This window comes from Piliocolobus tephrosceles, chromosome 8 (genome assembly GCF_002776525.5).
Source record: "Piliocolobus tephrosceles isolate RC106 chromosome 8, ASM277652v3, whole genome shotgun sequence".
Taxonomy (NCBI): Eukaryota; Metazoa; Chordata; class Mammalia; order Primates; family Cercopithecidae; genus Piliocolobus; species Piliocolobus tephrosceles.
In genome coordinates, this window is record NC_045441.1 from 64,864,933 (window position 1) to 64,880,125 (window position 15,193).

Here is a 15,193-nt window from a genome sequence, read left to right on the forward strand (position 1 = left end):
TCTAATATAATGGTAAACAACTGTGAAATTTTGAGATTAACACTTTGGGTACTAACTATCCACCCACTAACCAATATTCAAAAGCCTAATAGTTATTAACCAGGGGTCTTTTTCACTAGTCAAAAATATCCTTTAAATGATCCTTTTCTTTGCCCCATGTTTCTGCCAAGAAGATATGTTTGAATTGGTCCATTATATTCTTTTTTTTCTTTGGTGTTAAGTTTATAATTTAAAATTTTGAAACTAAATTTTATGTGAACAAATCTAACCAGTCATTCTGCTTCGTAAGAAATTATCAATATTATTCTACTGACACCTGGACCATTAACTAGAGAAGTTAAGCTTTCTATCCCTCCTATAAGTTAACATATGGTCTGGAAATTGTATCAGTTGCCTAACAACAGATTGTGTATAGCTTTCTATTTATGCATCCACCCCATTTAAGAGAATGCCTGCCTCATTGTCTGCCCTTATCCCCCAGACTTGGGTGTGTTAGTGTAGATTTGTCAGTGTCCTTTATATTAACTTCTTAGACTGGTTGTTGTTTCATAGGAGGAAGAATCCTGGAGTACAAATTCCTAGTTTTTGACACCATTTCCAGTTCCCAAGTACAAATATAAGGTTTTTATTTTTATGGTGTTATTTTCATGACAACATAGCCTTCATCTAAAACCTTTGATATTTCTTTTCTTAAAATTATACTTTAAGTTCTGGATACAGAACTTATAGGTATAAACGTGTCATGATGGTTTGCTGCACCCATCAACCCATCATCTACATTAGGTATTTCTCCTAATGCTATGCCTCCCCTAGCCACCCACCCACCCCTGGGCAGGCCCTGATGTGAGATGTTCCCCTTCCTGTGTCCATGTGTCCTCATTGTTCAACTCCCACTTATGAGTGAGAACATGCAATATTTGGTTTTCTCTTCCTGTGTTAGTTTGTTGAGAATGATGGTTTCTGGCTTCATCCATATCCCTGCAAAGGACATAATATCATTCTTTTTATGGCTACATAGTATTCCAGTATTCCATGGTGTATATATGCCTCATTTTCTTTATCCAGTCTATCATTGATGGGCATTTGAGTTGGTTGCAAGTCTTTGCTATTGTGAACAGTGCTGCAATACATGTATGTGTGCATCTGTCTTTGTGGTAGAATGATTTATAATCCTTTGGGTATATACCCAGTAATGGGATTGCTGGACCAAATGGTATTTCTAGTTCTAGATCCTTGAGGAATCGCCACTGTCTTCCACAATGGCAGAACTAATTTACACACCTGTCAACAGTGTAAAAGCATTCATATTTCTCCACACCCTCTCCAGCATCTGTTGTTTCCTGACTTTTTAGTGGTCGCCTTTTAACTGGCGTGAGATAGCATCTCATTGTAGTTTTGATTTGCATTTCTCTAATGACCAGTGATGAGCTTTTTTTTCATGTGTTTGTTGGTCTCATAAATGTCTTCTGTTGAGGAGTATCTGTTCATATCCTTTGCCTACTTTTTGATGTGGTTGTTTGTTTTTTTCTTGTAAATTTGTTTAAGTTCCTTGTAGATTCTGGATATTAGCCCTTTGTCAGATGGATAGATGGCAAAAATTTTCTCCCATTCTGTAGGTTGCCTGTATATTTTGATGATCATTTCTGTTGCTGTGCAGAAGTGCTTTAATTAGATCCCATTTGTCAATTTTGTCTTTTGTTGCCATTGCTTTTGGTGTTTTAGTCATGAAGACTTTGCCCGTGCCTGTGTCCTGAATGGTATCGCCTCGGTTTTCTTCTAGGATTTTTATGGTTTAAGGTCTTACATTGAAGTCTTTAATCCATCTTGAGTTAATTTTTGTATATGGTGTAAGGAAGGGATCCACTTTCAGTTTTCTGTATATGGATAGCCAGTTTTCCTAACACCATTTATTAAATAGGGAATCCTTTCCCCATTGCTTGTTTTTGTCAGGTCAGTCAAAGATCAGATGACTGTAGATGTGTGGTGTTATTTCTGAGGTTTCTGTTCTGTTCCCTTGGTCTATATATCTGTTTTGGTACCAGTGCCATGTTGTTTTGGTTGCTGTAGCCTTGTAGTATAGTTTGAAGTCAGGTAGCATGATGCCTCTAGCTTTGTTCTTTTTGCTTAGGATTGTTTTGGCTATATGGGCTCTTTTTTGGTTCCATATGAAATTTAAGGTAGTTTTTTTCTAATTCTGTGAGGATATTCAATGGTAGCTTTAGGGGAATAGCATTGAATCTATAAATTACTTTGGACAGTAGGGCCATTTTCACGATATTGATTCTTCCTATCTATGAGCATGGAATGTTTTTTCATTTGTTTGTGTCCTCTCTTATTTCCTTGAGCAGTGGATTGTAGTTCTCCTTGAAGAGGTCCTTCACATCCCTTGTGAGTTGTATTCCTAGATATTTTATTCTCTTTGTAGCAATTGTGAATGGGAGTTAACTCATGATTTGGCTCTCTGTTTGCCTATTATTGGTGTGTAGGAATGCTAGTAATTTTTGCATGTTGGTCTTGTTTCCTGAGACTTTGCTCAATCCAGGAGCTGTTTTATTGAAAAGATTAAGAAAATAGATAGACCACTAGCCAGACTAATAAAGAAGAAAAGTGAGAAGAATCATACAGATGCAATAAAAATGATAAAGGGGATATCGCCCCTGATCCCACAGAAATATAAACTACCATCAGAGAATACTATAAACACACCTACACAAACTAGAAAATCTAGAAGAAATGGAAAAATTCCTGGACACATACACTCTTCCAAGACTAAACCAGGAAGAAGTTGAATCACTGAATAGCAAGTTCTGAAATTGAGGCAACGATTTTTAGCCTACCAACCAAAAAAACCCTGGGACCAGACAGATTCACAGCCGGATTCTACCAGAGGTACAAAGAGGAACTGGTGCCATTAATCTGAAACTCTTCTAAACAATAGAAAAAGAGTGATTCTTCCCTAACTAATTTTATGAGGCCAGCATCATCCTGATACCAGCACCTGGCAGAGACACAACAAAAAAGTTGTGTCTCAGGCCAATATCCCTGATGAACATTGATGCAAAAATCCTCAATAAAATACTGGTAAGCTGATTCTAGGAGCACATGAAAAGCTTTTCCACCATGATCAAACTGGCTTCATCCCTGGGATACAAGGCTGTTTCAACATACACAAATCAATAAACATAATCCATCACATAAATGGAACCAATGACAAAAACGACATGATTATCTCAATAGATGCCAAAAAGGCCTTTGATAATATTCAACACCCCTTCCTGCTAAAAACACTCAATAAATTAGATGTTTATGGAACATATCACAATAGATTCTGAAAAAGCCTTCGATAATATTCAACACTGCTTCATGCTAAAAACACTCAATAAATTAGGTGTTTATGGAACATATCTCAAAATAATAAGAGCTATGTATGACAATCCCACAGCCAATATCATACTGAATGGGCAAAAGCTGGAAGCATTCCCCTTGAAAACTGGCACAAGACAAGGGTGCCCTCTCTCACCACTCCTATTCAACAGTGTTGGAAGTCTGGCCAGGGCAATCAGGCAAGAGAAAGAAATAAAGCATATTCAAATAGGAAGAAAGAAAGTCAAATTGTCTCTGTTTGCAGATTACGTGATTGTATATTTAGAAAACCCCATTGTCTCAGCCTAAAACGTTTGATATTTCAAAGATATCTTAAGGTCAGCTAAAAAGTCACTGCTTTATAAAGTTAATTAGCCAATTATTCTAACCAATAAATATTTACCTAGTGCCTACTATGGACATAGTACTATGTTTGAGCTTAGAATTTGGAAGAGTTCTCTTTTAGTATCTTACCATTTAGCTGAGAAATTAAGTCCTGTAGATTGCAAACCAGATAAAAACATTAGGGATTTTGAGAAAAACTATGATAATGTAAATTACTGATATGCAATAAAAAATAGATGACATCTTAAGAGGTAGTCATTATTGCTGGGTCTTTAAAAAATATGTGAATCAGCAAGACAGTTACTGGGAAACCATTTTTCTGGGGGCTGAAATAATAATGATTATACTGGGATGGCAACAAAAGTGGATTCTGAACAGTAAAGAATGAGAATTGCATTCTTTGCTGTTCAGAAGAATGCAATTCTCTGAAGGGTTTATTAGGTTGATCGTGGATGACCTTGAAAGCTAAGAGGAGTAGCTGAAAATTTGGGTTTGATAGAGTGAAGGTAACTATTTTAGGGAGGTTGGAGCAGTAGCCAAAAACAGAGAGAAGTGCCAGTTAGAGCATCTTGGAGGAGTCCAGGCATAGGATGGTGTTAAGCTAGCTTGCAGTGGTTGAAGCATGACAGTAGAAAACTAGCAGGTGTTGGTAACTGCTGGGTGAGTTATGTAGGATCAAAACATTTTTTGCTAATTAAAAGGGACATTGTATATGACACTGCTTTTTCAACTTTATTAAGTTGTGGAACTTACATTATGATTGATTTCAGAAAATAAAGTGTAACAGTGTCACAACTCCCAGATCTAGAAATATTGGATGCAGTAATGAACTCTTTGTTCTTCAGGCCAGATGTCTGATGCCTTTTGGCTGTCTACATTTTTCCTCATTGCCGTCTGGCTCTGAGCACTTGTAGTTTGGGTCTTTCCAACTCTCTGTTCCTACTCAGTAAAGTTTGGGTCTTTCCAACTCTCTGTTCCTACTCAGTAAACTATCGGTGCTGCCTTACAGGGTTTTACTGAATTTTATTGACCAACCTTTCCCTCCCTTCTCTTTCCCTTTTTCCTTCCCTTTTCCCTTCCCTTCCCTCTTCCCTTCTCCTTCTGTTTTTCTTGCCCTTTTCCATCCCTCCTTTTTCCCTTCCCTTCCCTTCTCTCTCCCTTCCCCTATTCTTCCTTTCCCTCTGCTTCCTGTCCCTTTATTTTTTCCTTTCTTTTCCTTTTTTTCTGTCCCTCTCCCTCTCCCTCCTCTCCCTCTTGTCTTTTTAAAGAGATAGGGTCTTGCTCTGTCACCTAAGCTGGAGTACAGTGGCACAATCATTGCTCACTGCAGCCTTGAACTCCTGGGTTCAAGGGATCCTCCCCACTCAATCACCTGAGTAGCTGGAACTACAGGGCTTAAGCCATGGCACCTGGCTTCCTGATCCTTTTTTCTTAATTATCTCTTTCCGAAATGGTTATTGAATTCCTACTGTATTGTAAGGCCCTGTTTCTAGACACAGAAAATAAAAAAGACTAAAACTGTTGTGTGATGATTATGTTAATCAGTAAACCCAAGTGCATTTTCATTAGTATTATCTAAGTTTTTGAGAGACATTTGTTTTCACTCACAGGAGCAAGAGGAAAATGTTTCTCATTCAGAGAAGGCTGTTTTGTTTTTCTCACACCCTATCAATAGGTGATCGCTTTTTCCTGCAGTTTTGGCAATTGACATACACTGAAAAGTTATTTTCATCTCCACCAGGGGACAGTGTATCACCGTTTTTTCTTCCATATTGGCAACATGTATACAAAAAGAAAATTTAGCTTCAAATTATTTTGATTTGATATTAATAGTCTTATAACAAGCTTCTTGAAGGTTTAGTAAGTCTAACACTTGTGGTTTTTGTATATTACATATGGTACAGAGATAGGGATGTGTATATTTATGACTAGATGTAAATATAGCTAGTACACTTGTTTAGTGTTTGAAATTTTGTGACATTTAAATAATACTTTTTGCATAAGTTCACCAAAACAAGGATGGAAGAAGAGTATTAATATCAACCTATAAGCAACCTGATTTTCAGGAGATTTTGCAACTCATGGAAATTGTAATTCAATTTTTAGGTATGGAATTTGCTGAGACAAGGTAATGTTTACCCTTAAAGAAACATTGTGTAATCTCTTGAGACATCTAAAGCTTAAATACATATGCATACATTTTAACTTTATAGTTTTCCTTTTAGCAGAGTACATTGTGTTCTTTAGAAGCGATGTGTATAGAAGATAGATATCTCTAAGAGATTTCCTTTCAGCTTGTCCATAAAGATTTAGAGGACAATTACGTCATAGCTTTTCCTGCTATTCTTTGAGATGGTATTCCACCAAATCCACATAAATTTGATTCAAACAGCCTACTGTAAATTTGTTTACACTTTTTAAATTCAAATGCTGATATTTGTGTAGTTCAATTATGGGATTTAATATTTTAAAATATACTTTTAGAAAAGGTTTGTCAATTTTAAGTACTCTGGGAATAGTTTCTCCCAAAATTATCCTTTGAGAAAATTGAAAGGGAGTGTTAATAAGTAAGGATTTGTGAGGACATGGGCATCATATAAAACTGACCACTTATACACTTGCAAAATGCTACGTATTAGTAATTTACTTCATTGCAGGCTTTCCTTGCTCAAATTTTGAGGGGGGAAGGGGAGAAGGATGTAAAAGAAGAGCCGTTACGAGTCAGGGGAGGTGCCACTGTCATTGCCAATCTTCTGTGAAAATAAATCTCCTGATTTCCCACAAGTTTGCCAAAGGCTTAGGGGTCCCTTCAACGTTTCATCAAGACTTCCTACTCTGCTAAAGATGCTGGATATAGTCATCATAAAAGAACCAACTCAACAACAAAAAGAGACAAACATACACCAAGATTGGCATGTGGGATTTTATTGATAAGACTTCATTACTATGGACTAAATTTAGAATTACCTTATATGTTTAAAAGATAATGGTAATTAGATCTCTTCTTTTGTGCATCTTTCACCCAAACATGGTGTATTTCATCCTAAACTTGAAATTATAGGTGATAGAGAAGTAGCTAAATATAAGTTTCTAGGTAAAACTCATGGTGAATTTTAATCCTAAATAATTCAGTTTGATGATTTAGAAAATTAAAAATACCTATTTTGTATTACTATATTTTTTTTGTCTTCTGATAGTCTTAAAATACAGCTATTATGAAACTCTTTAAGATCTGTGTGAACAATTGTTACGTGCTGGGTAAAATTAAGTACACATTTTTTTTTGTTATTACTTTTAGCTGGAATTTTAGATAGTTTTCTTTATATCTAAGAAGAAAGCTAAGACTTTGTGAATTATTAATATGATTCCTTTAGGGGCCTTTTACTGAAGCCTTGAATTTTCAAGCAAAAAAGATTTTCTTTATATAGATTTTGAAAAGATTTATGGAGAGAAACATTCTCCCGGAATTTGGACAATGTTCAGTACTATTGATTTTCTATGACAACAAATCAAATTTAGCTCCGTGAATTTAACAGTCTTTAAAACTAAATTTTAGAATAATTTGGTTTTCCTCTGTGAATAAAATGTGTTCATTCTGGAGGTTTTGAAAATATAGCAAAGCAGAAAGAAGAAATAATATTGTCATAAAGCCATCATCCAAAAATAACTTCTGTCAACATGTTTATATTTTCACTCTCAGTATTTTAAGAAAGCCGACTACTGAAGAGCATACTATTTTTCTCCTTTTTAGCTGGTCTCTATTTTTGCTATAATATAGTTGTAACCAAGAAAAAGAGTGAAGCTGGATGTAATAGCTCACACCTATAAGCCTGGTACTTTGGGAGGATGAGGCAGAAGGATTGCTTGAGAGTAGGAGTTTGAGATCAACCTGGGCAATGTAGTGAGACCTTGTCTCCAAAAAATTAAATATTAGACATGGTGACACATGCCTGTAGTAGCAGCTACTCAGGAGCCTGAGGCAGGAGGATCACTTGAGCCCAGGAATTCGAGGCTGTGGTAAGCTGTGATTGTGCCACTGCACTCTAACCTGGACAACAACATTTTCTTAAAAAAAATGACACTGTTATGAAGTGAACAAGATGATAAAACAAGCACACTGGCTATGACAATAATTTAGATTTAATAGAAAATTCAGACTTCAACACATTGTATAGGATTCAATAGTTCTGTTTTTAAGTTGCACAAGTATATGCTTTTTATTTTTATGTGTGGATATGTAAACATTGTTATGCAGTTTTATATCTTATGCTCTTTATGGCTGTTGAGCTGGAATCAAAGTAAACCAGTCCCAGATTTTTTTTTTTTTTTGCTAGTTATAGATAGTAAATAAACTGCTGCTGAATGTAATTTCAGTAGTTTTCCTTCTTGACTTTTTAATCTGGAGACTGGGGTACCTACTTTTCTTGCAACACCTTTGTAAGACCTATCTTATCACATTGATATGCCACAAAAAAAATAAGTCATATCTTTTGTTCCCAAAGTATTTCTTGTCCATTCTGGACTCATCTGTTTTTGCCACCTCTTTCTCTCATCCTTTGATTCCACTTCTTTTACGAATCATCTCAGCATTATTTAATATTACCATACTCTGAATTCCCTCATCTTTTTATGCCCAGCAATGGTGATATTGTCTACCTTCTCACTTTATACTTATTTGTGTTTATTACATCGCATTGCCTTTCTATGAATGGGGTTGATGTTTCCTTTATCTTGTTTGTTTCATGAAAGCAAATATTCCCAAACGACTTGGCTGCTAGGATAGCCCACATGTGGTTTTCTAAATGTTCCAAACAGATTTGCTAATGTTAAGGGGGTTACCAATAGATAAGGTAGGAGTAGGAAAATAGAATAGTAATATGATCATGAAGTATTAAAATGACTATAATACTAATTTGTCATTTTCTTCTCTCTGTGCTACAGGTCGAATGTTTTTTTACTATCTTCAAGATCACTTATGCTATGTTTTGCACTGCCTATTCATTATAAAACCAGTCCAATTAATTCTTAATTTCAAGGATTTTATAACTGTAAAATTCTCTTTATTATAGATTCTTTGTTGAAAATTTCCGGCCGGGCGCGGTGGCTCAAGCCTGTAATCCCAGCACTTTGGGAGGCCGAGACGGGCGGATCACAAGGTCAGGAGATCGAGACCATCCTGGCTAACACGGTGAAACCCCATCTCTACTAAAATACAAAAAATTAGCCGGGCGTGTTGGCGGGCGCCTGTAGTCCCAGCTACTCGGGAGGCTGAGGCAGGAGAATGGCGTGAACCCAGGAGGCGGAGCTTGCAGTGAGCTGAGATCCGGCCACTGCACTCCAGCCTGGGTGACAGAGCGAGACTCCGTCTCAAAAAAAAAAAAAAAAAGAAAATTTCCATTTTTCATCAACATTTTTATCTTTAGTTCTATTTTTTAATGTGTTAGGCATGGTTATTTTGAAATCCTTGCATACTGATTCCAATGTATATCTCATTTCTGGGTCTGCTTAAATTTTTTTTTCTCTTGATAATAGGTTTTTTTTTTTTTCCTGCATCTTTGCTTTCTACATCTTTGCTTATCTAGTGATATTTGATGCCACGCTTTGAGTACAAACATTATAAAAGCTCTAGATTATTTTAATGTCCTCTAAAGAATATGAAATTTGTTCTAGCAAGCGGTTGTATTGCTGAATCAATTTGATCCTGTGGACGTTGTTGACGCTTTTTTAGGGCAGGTTGGGTTCAGTCTGGCCTTATACCCAGGCTGTAGTCATGGCTTTTCAAGACATCCCAGTGAAAGCCATGGGTGTTCACCAAGGCCTCTTCATTCTAGCTGGACTCAAATGTAACCTCCTGTTCCTTGGCACAGTGGGGCCTCAAAAATCTCTCCTCAGCTCTCCAACTTTCCAGCAGTTATTCTCTGCTAGGCCTCGTTGAGTTTTTCCTTGGGCATGCACAGTTAGGAGCTGGCCAAGGACTGAAGGAATTTTTAGCAGATTTTTAGGAGTTCTCAGCAATTCCTTCCTGTCAGGGACGCTGCCTGCAGAAATACAAGCCACTTTGACAGCTTTAAATTGTTATCTATGTCTTTTCTACCCAGAGAGATTGCTATGCTCTCCTTGGGTTCTGTTTTTCTTCTGTGTAGATTGCAAAAATGCTCTCAGCATGACAGCTGGGGAGAATGTTAGGAGGCTCTTCTTTCAAGGATTATAGACATGCATATGTTACTGTCCAAGACCTGCAAAAAATATTCTCACATAACTTTTCCAGACTTAATGGCTATATATGGTGAGAGGGAGATATGTACTACTCTGTCATAGCTGAAATTAGTTTACTTCATAAAGGTAATAATTCTAACTGTGATTGTTATTGAATATTGACTAGGTACCAGTGTTTTACATGTCTTATCTAAATTCCCACAAAAAAGTTATCCCATTTTTAGATGAAAAAGTGGAGAGCTATACAACTTCAGCAGTTTGCTCAAAGATCACTTAAGTTGTCAAAGCTGTATATAAATAGCAGCAATCTGACTTCCCAACTGCATAGTTTATTAAAGGAATATTGTACATTTTTCAAGGAATACACAAATGGGCCAATGTGCAAAAATAAATTACCTTTGTAACTCAGGTTTTGTAATCCAGCACATAACATTTGTAAATGGTCATCAATTAAAAAATAACTTTTTCAAGGGAATATGCTTCAGTTTATAGATATACAGAAAAATTCAGAGGATGCTGCAGAAAGTTCCCATACACTCACATCCAGCTTCTCCCATTATTAATATGATATGTTTGTTACAATTTATGTACCAACATTTATGTATTGTTATTAACAAAGTCCATAGTTTAGTCAGATTTCCATAGTTCTACCTAATTTGTTTTTCTGTTCCAGTACCCCATGTTACTTTTAGTTCTCTTCAGGCATCTCTTGGCTATGACAGTTTCTCACACTTTCCTTGTTTTTTGATGACCTGTATGGTTTTGAGGAGCATTTGTCAGCTATATTGTAGAATGTCCCTCCAATAGGAACTTTTCTGATGTCTTTCTCATGATTAGCCTGGAGGTACAGGTGTTTGGGAGGAAGCCCACAGACATAAATGTCATTTTTACATATTTAAAAAGTGTATACCATCAGCCTGATTTTTCACTGTTCATATTGACCCTGCTTACCTGAGTTTAATAAACATTTTAAATGTTTATAATATTTGGAACTCACAAAGTAACGTGTGTGTGTACATATATACACACACACATTTATGTATGTGAATAATAAAATGATCTCCTGTATTGCACCTCTGCTTCCCACTGTCCCCAAGGATTAAAGCCATTTTTTTGTATATTTGCTGGAGGCAAGAAGTGCTTTTATAAGATATATTGGGTTTGCATTTTTTTCCTATGTTAATACTGTTCTAGAGATATGAAATTTTGAAATTAGTTTGAAATCCAGGAATTGTGTGACTATCTAATCTTTCCACATACTAGAGTTTCCTGAATACATGTGTGTCTAACCATCTTAATCAGTTTTTAAATTTCCATGTTTCTTAAGTGTAGAATGATCAAATGAGTTCAGAGAGGGAAAACAAATGTTCAGTAGAATGACATAGTTTCTTGTCCTTCAATTCTAATCTTTCAAAATGAAGCCTGTAAAAAATTGAAGAAGTAAATTAATCTTTAAAAGGACATCTTAAATTCTTTACTGAAAATATGTACATTATGGAGATATCAAAATGAACATAGATGGTTTATTGTAAGATATAGAAATGCGATTTTTCTAGCCCTGGGATCTTAAGCAGTTTTTCCTTAATTTCTTCATTTGTTACTGTGCTGCCTTCATTATAACAAGTATAAACTAGTTTCAACAGGGCGATAGAGACAGACTTGTTCTGTTTATTTTTGAAAGAGGAACCTTAATTATCATCTGTGTTATGTCTCAATTTAATAAATGAGACTTAGGAATAGATGTGTATTATAGACCCTGCAGCACTGTAATTAATTGATCATTAAGAATGACAAATACATATCAATAGTTGGTTTGTATTTGCTCATTTTAGAATATTTATATGTTTATGAATGATGTGACACAGATGAAATCTACTCTCATATAAATCAATCGTATTTTAAGCCCAAACATACATAGTTTTATGATTTGTTTAGATGTGGTTTAGGTATTGTGATATTCTGGAAACCAAAATGGCATTTGAATCCAATTTTAAAATGTCATATAAAACTTGCTTTCAAGAAGCAAAGCAGCTGACATTCAGCATCTTGCAGATCTTCTCCAGCTCTACCCCTTAGAACACAATCGGGGAAATTGATAGAAAAGAGAACTTTAAGCAGAGATGGCCTCTCACCATCATCCTCATAGCTGAGGAACACAGACACAGGGTGGTGGGAGCATGTAGTAGTTGTGGTGAGGCTTCAATAATATATTTATTTTGTACTATTGCCAGGCTTTAGGCTAAATATGCAAATAGGAGAAAACAAAGTAAGCAGTTGCAGTCAGTGTTAACAACTGAGCTCAACTAAAAGGGTGATATGTCTATCATAGTCAGAACCTCTTTTGCTTTGAATTTGTTATAATTTATGGAGTGCTACCATGTGTTAGGCATTGAGAAAAGTGTTCCATATTCAAAGATAAAATGAAAAATTCTTTACATCAAAAAATGCATCATCTGGTAAAGTAGATGGTCAACTAAAAAAAGACTATTAAAATTTAGTGTGCTAGAGGAATTCACAGCTGTGGAAACATACAGTCACTTCACCCAAACTGGACTGGAGGATAGGAGTCAGGGTAGATTTCAAGAATCTCTTGATACCTAGGTTGAACCGTGAAGAGTAATTAGGGTCAGATAACCTAGAAAGGGTGTGGGAAAGCTTTTCTGGCAAAGGAATTAGCTGGCCCAAAGAGATTCAAGCTCAGAAAAATAGCTTGTTTGCACAATCTTAAGCAGTTCTATGTGGCGTGGAGGATTGAGCAATTTTAGGGGAATATCAAGAAGAGGCCGAGAGGATAAGAGACATTTTATTATCAGGTAAAGAGATCAGACTTTATCCTGAGGTTTAATAGTGATCTTCAAAGGAATTTAGTCAGGATACTGATGTGATCAGATCTATATTTTAAAATAAGTATTTTGACTTCCCTGTGGGAAATGGAGTATAAGAGGGTAAGACTTTAGAGGGACTATCTGTGCGAATATTCCAGTTATTGAGGACAGAAGTGCTATGCTGGCAGTGGCAGTTTGAGCAGCCTTATCCTTAATGCCTTATCCCAATGTATATGGATGCAAGAAACAATAGGAAGGAGCTACAGTAGATCCTAGTGATATGTTGGATATTGGGTTAAGGCATTAAGGATGATTCTGGAGTTCAGAGACTGGTTACCACATCCTGTTTTAAAAGATAGCACAATTCACAACACAGAGACCTGAAAGATATTAGCTCTGTTTCTATTTTCCCTTCACATTATAATCTCCTCATTATAAATAATTAGAATAAATGGATTCTTACAGGCAATATGATTTCAAAGGCAAAACCACTTTTTAGCAACTTGTGAAATAACTCATTTCTTGAATTTTCCCTATTCTTACTTTACAAACAGCAAGCAGGGTTTTTCCCCCCATACCAGTACTCACAAACAGTTCATAACAAAGTTGGAGAACACTCAGAAACAAGATGAAGAAAAGGATTGCATCATTGATGAAATATTCACACTTCAGTGAAGAGCCAAAGGTTGTCAGAAATTGGATTAAGGGAAAATAATCTTCTTTCTGTTAGCATTTGAAATTGTGTCGTGTTTTTCCTTGTATCTTAAGCAAATATTTTTTGCTCTATAATGAAAAGTGTTTGTGAAAGTATTTCCTCTTTATTTGGGAACTGTGTCCATGACAGTGGCTAGAGTCTGAAATGCCATTCTAAAATGCCAAATCCGGACAGCAGCAGATTTTGAAAAGTGGCTTTTTTTCAAATTTAACACATGGCGTATTTTTTTTCATAAAATATTATTGTTTTATCCTTTCTTTTCAGGATGAACAGAAGCTACAGGAGAGTTTAAGGCAAGGTGCTATCATTATTGCTTCATTAGTCAAGGAAAGAAATTCTGGACTCATTGGTCAGCTTCTGATAGCATGAAGAATACAGAAAATTACCTCCTTTCTAAAACATCTACTTGAGTATCTTTATTGTGCTTTATGCTCCCGCTACTGATATCTTCTCTATGTAGGATGTGATACTTAGATTATAAAGCAGATTAACGTTTATATCTATGAAATAATACTTTTGTGTATGACAAATATTAATTGCCTGAACCAGAAAAAAATAGTAGATAAGTGGAAAATAATAGCCTTCAAATGAATCTTTCCACAGAGACATGAAAGGTCAAATAGAAATAATGATGGGTGAGCTATTCTTTCAAGGAATGAGAATTTAGAAAACTTCAGCTATTATCCTAACTGCTAATTAATAATTCACACTATTATGAAGCTAATGGATAAACTTCAGAATTGTTCTCACTTCTGTAATTGTCCTGTCACCAGGTGATACTTTGTCTTTTTGTCTTGTGTTAAAAATTTCTACACCTTAGTAAAAAAGGGTGAGGGGGATACCAGGGAACGGAACGGTTTGCTTCTAGTGTTTTCCCCATTTGCCACATATTACTCAAGATCTCTAAAGGAGATGTCATCTCCTTCTTTTCTGTTTTTAAATTGTATGTTATTCTTGGTTTGTGAACTATAATTATGACTTACATTATTTTAAAGGGTCTCTAGTTTTCTGAATGAACTTAAAAGTGTCTAGAAAGTTTCATAAGTGATTTTGGTCAGTTCCTGGTTAGTTGTCTTCCAGGTAGAGAATCTATTGTACATCATAGAGTTAAATTAGTTATTTTGATTCAGATGCTGCTACCTTTTAAAATCAAGTTCTTATTTCCATGTTCCATTGGTATATCCATCTTAAATATTAATATTTTCCCTTATATTTTATAATTATGGGTATCCTTTAATTCATTAGAGGAGCCTTTTAATCTGTACATACACTTACTTTATTTACTTAATTTTTTATTTTTTTGAGATGAAGTCTCCCTCTGTCACTGAGATTGGAGCGCAGTGGTACAATCTCAGCTCACTACAACCTCTGCCTCCTGGGTTTAAGCAATTCTCTTCCCTCAGCCTCCCAAGTAGCTGGGATTACAGGAACCTGCCACCACACCTGGCTAATTTTTTTTTTCTTTTATTTTTAGTAGAGAAGGGTTTTTGCCATGTAGGCCAGGCTGGTCTTGAACTCCTGATCTCAAGTGATCTGCCTGCCTCGGCCTCCCAAAATGCTGGGATTGTAGGTGTGAGCCACCATACCCAGCCAACATACATTTATTTATTGAAACAGATTAGGGCTTAGGCTGCACATGGAAACTATAAAAGTTGCATGAAATGTTTTCAGTTAAAATACACTATACAATATCTACCTTGTGGAATTTTTATTTAACATGTTGGGTGAT

The 15,193-nt window shown here is 35.8% G+C and overlaps 1 protein-coding gene across 1 annotated transcript in view; it reads left to right on the forward strand.

Annotated features, from left to right (window-relative positions):
* The window catches only part of CRPPA (CDP-L-ribitol pyrophosphorylase A), a 339,038-nt gene extending 324,585 nt beyond the window's left edge, over positions 1-14,453 (forward strand). Inside the window, exon 10 of the mRNA XM_023215905.1 lies at positions 13,729-14,453. Within this exon, the coding sequence (XP_023071673.1) occupies positions 13,729-13,833 (105 nt within the window). The 3' untranslated portion in view covers positions 13,834-14,453. The remainder of the gene's footprint in view (positions 1-13,728) is intronic.
* The last annotated feature ends 740 nt before the right edge of the window (positions 14,454-15,193 follow it).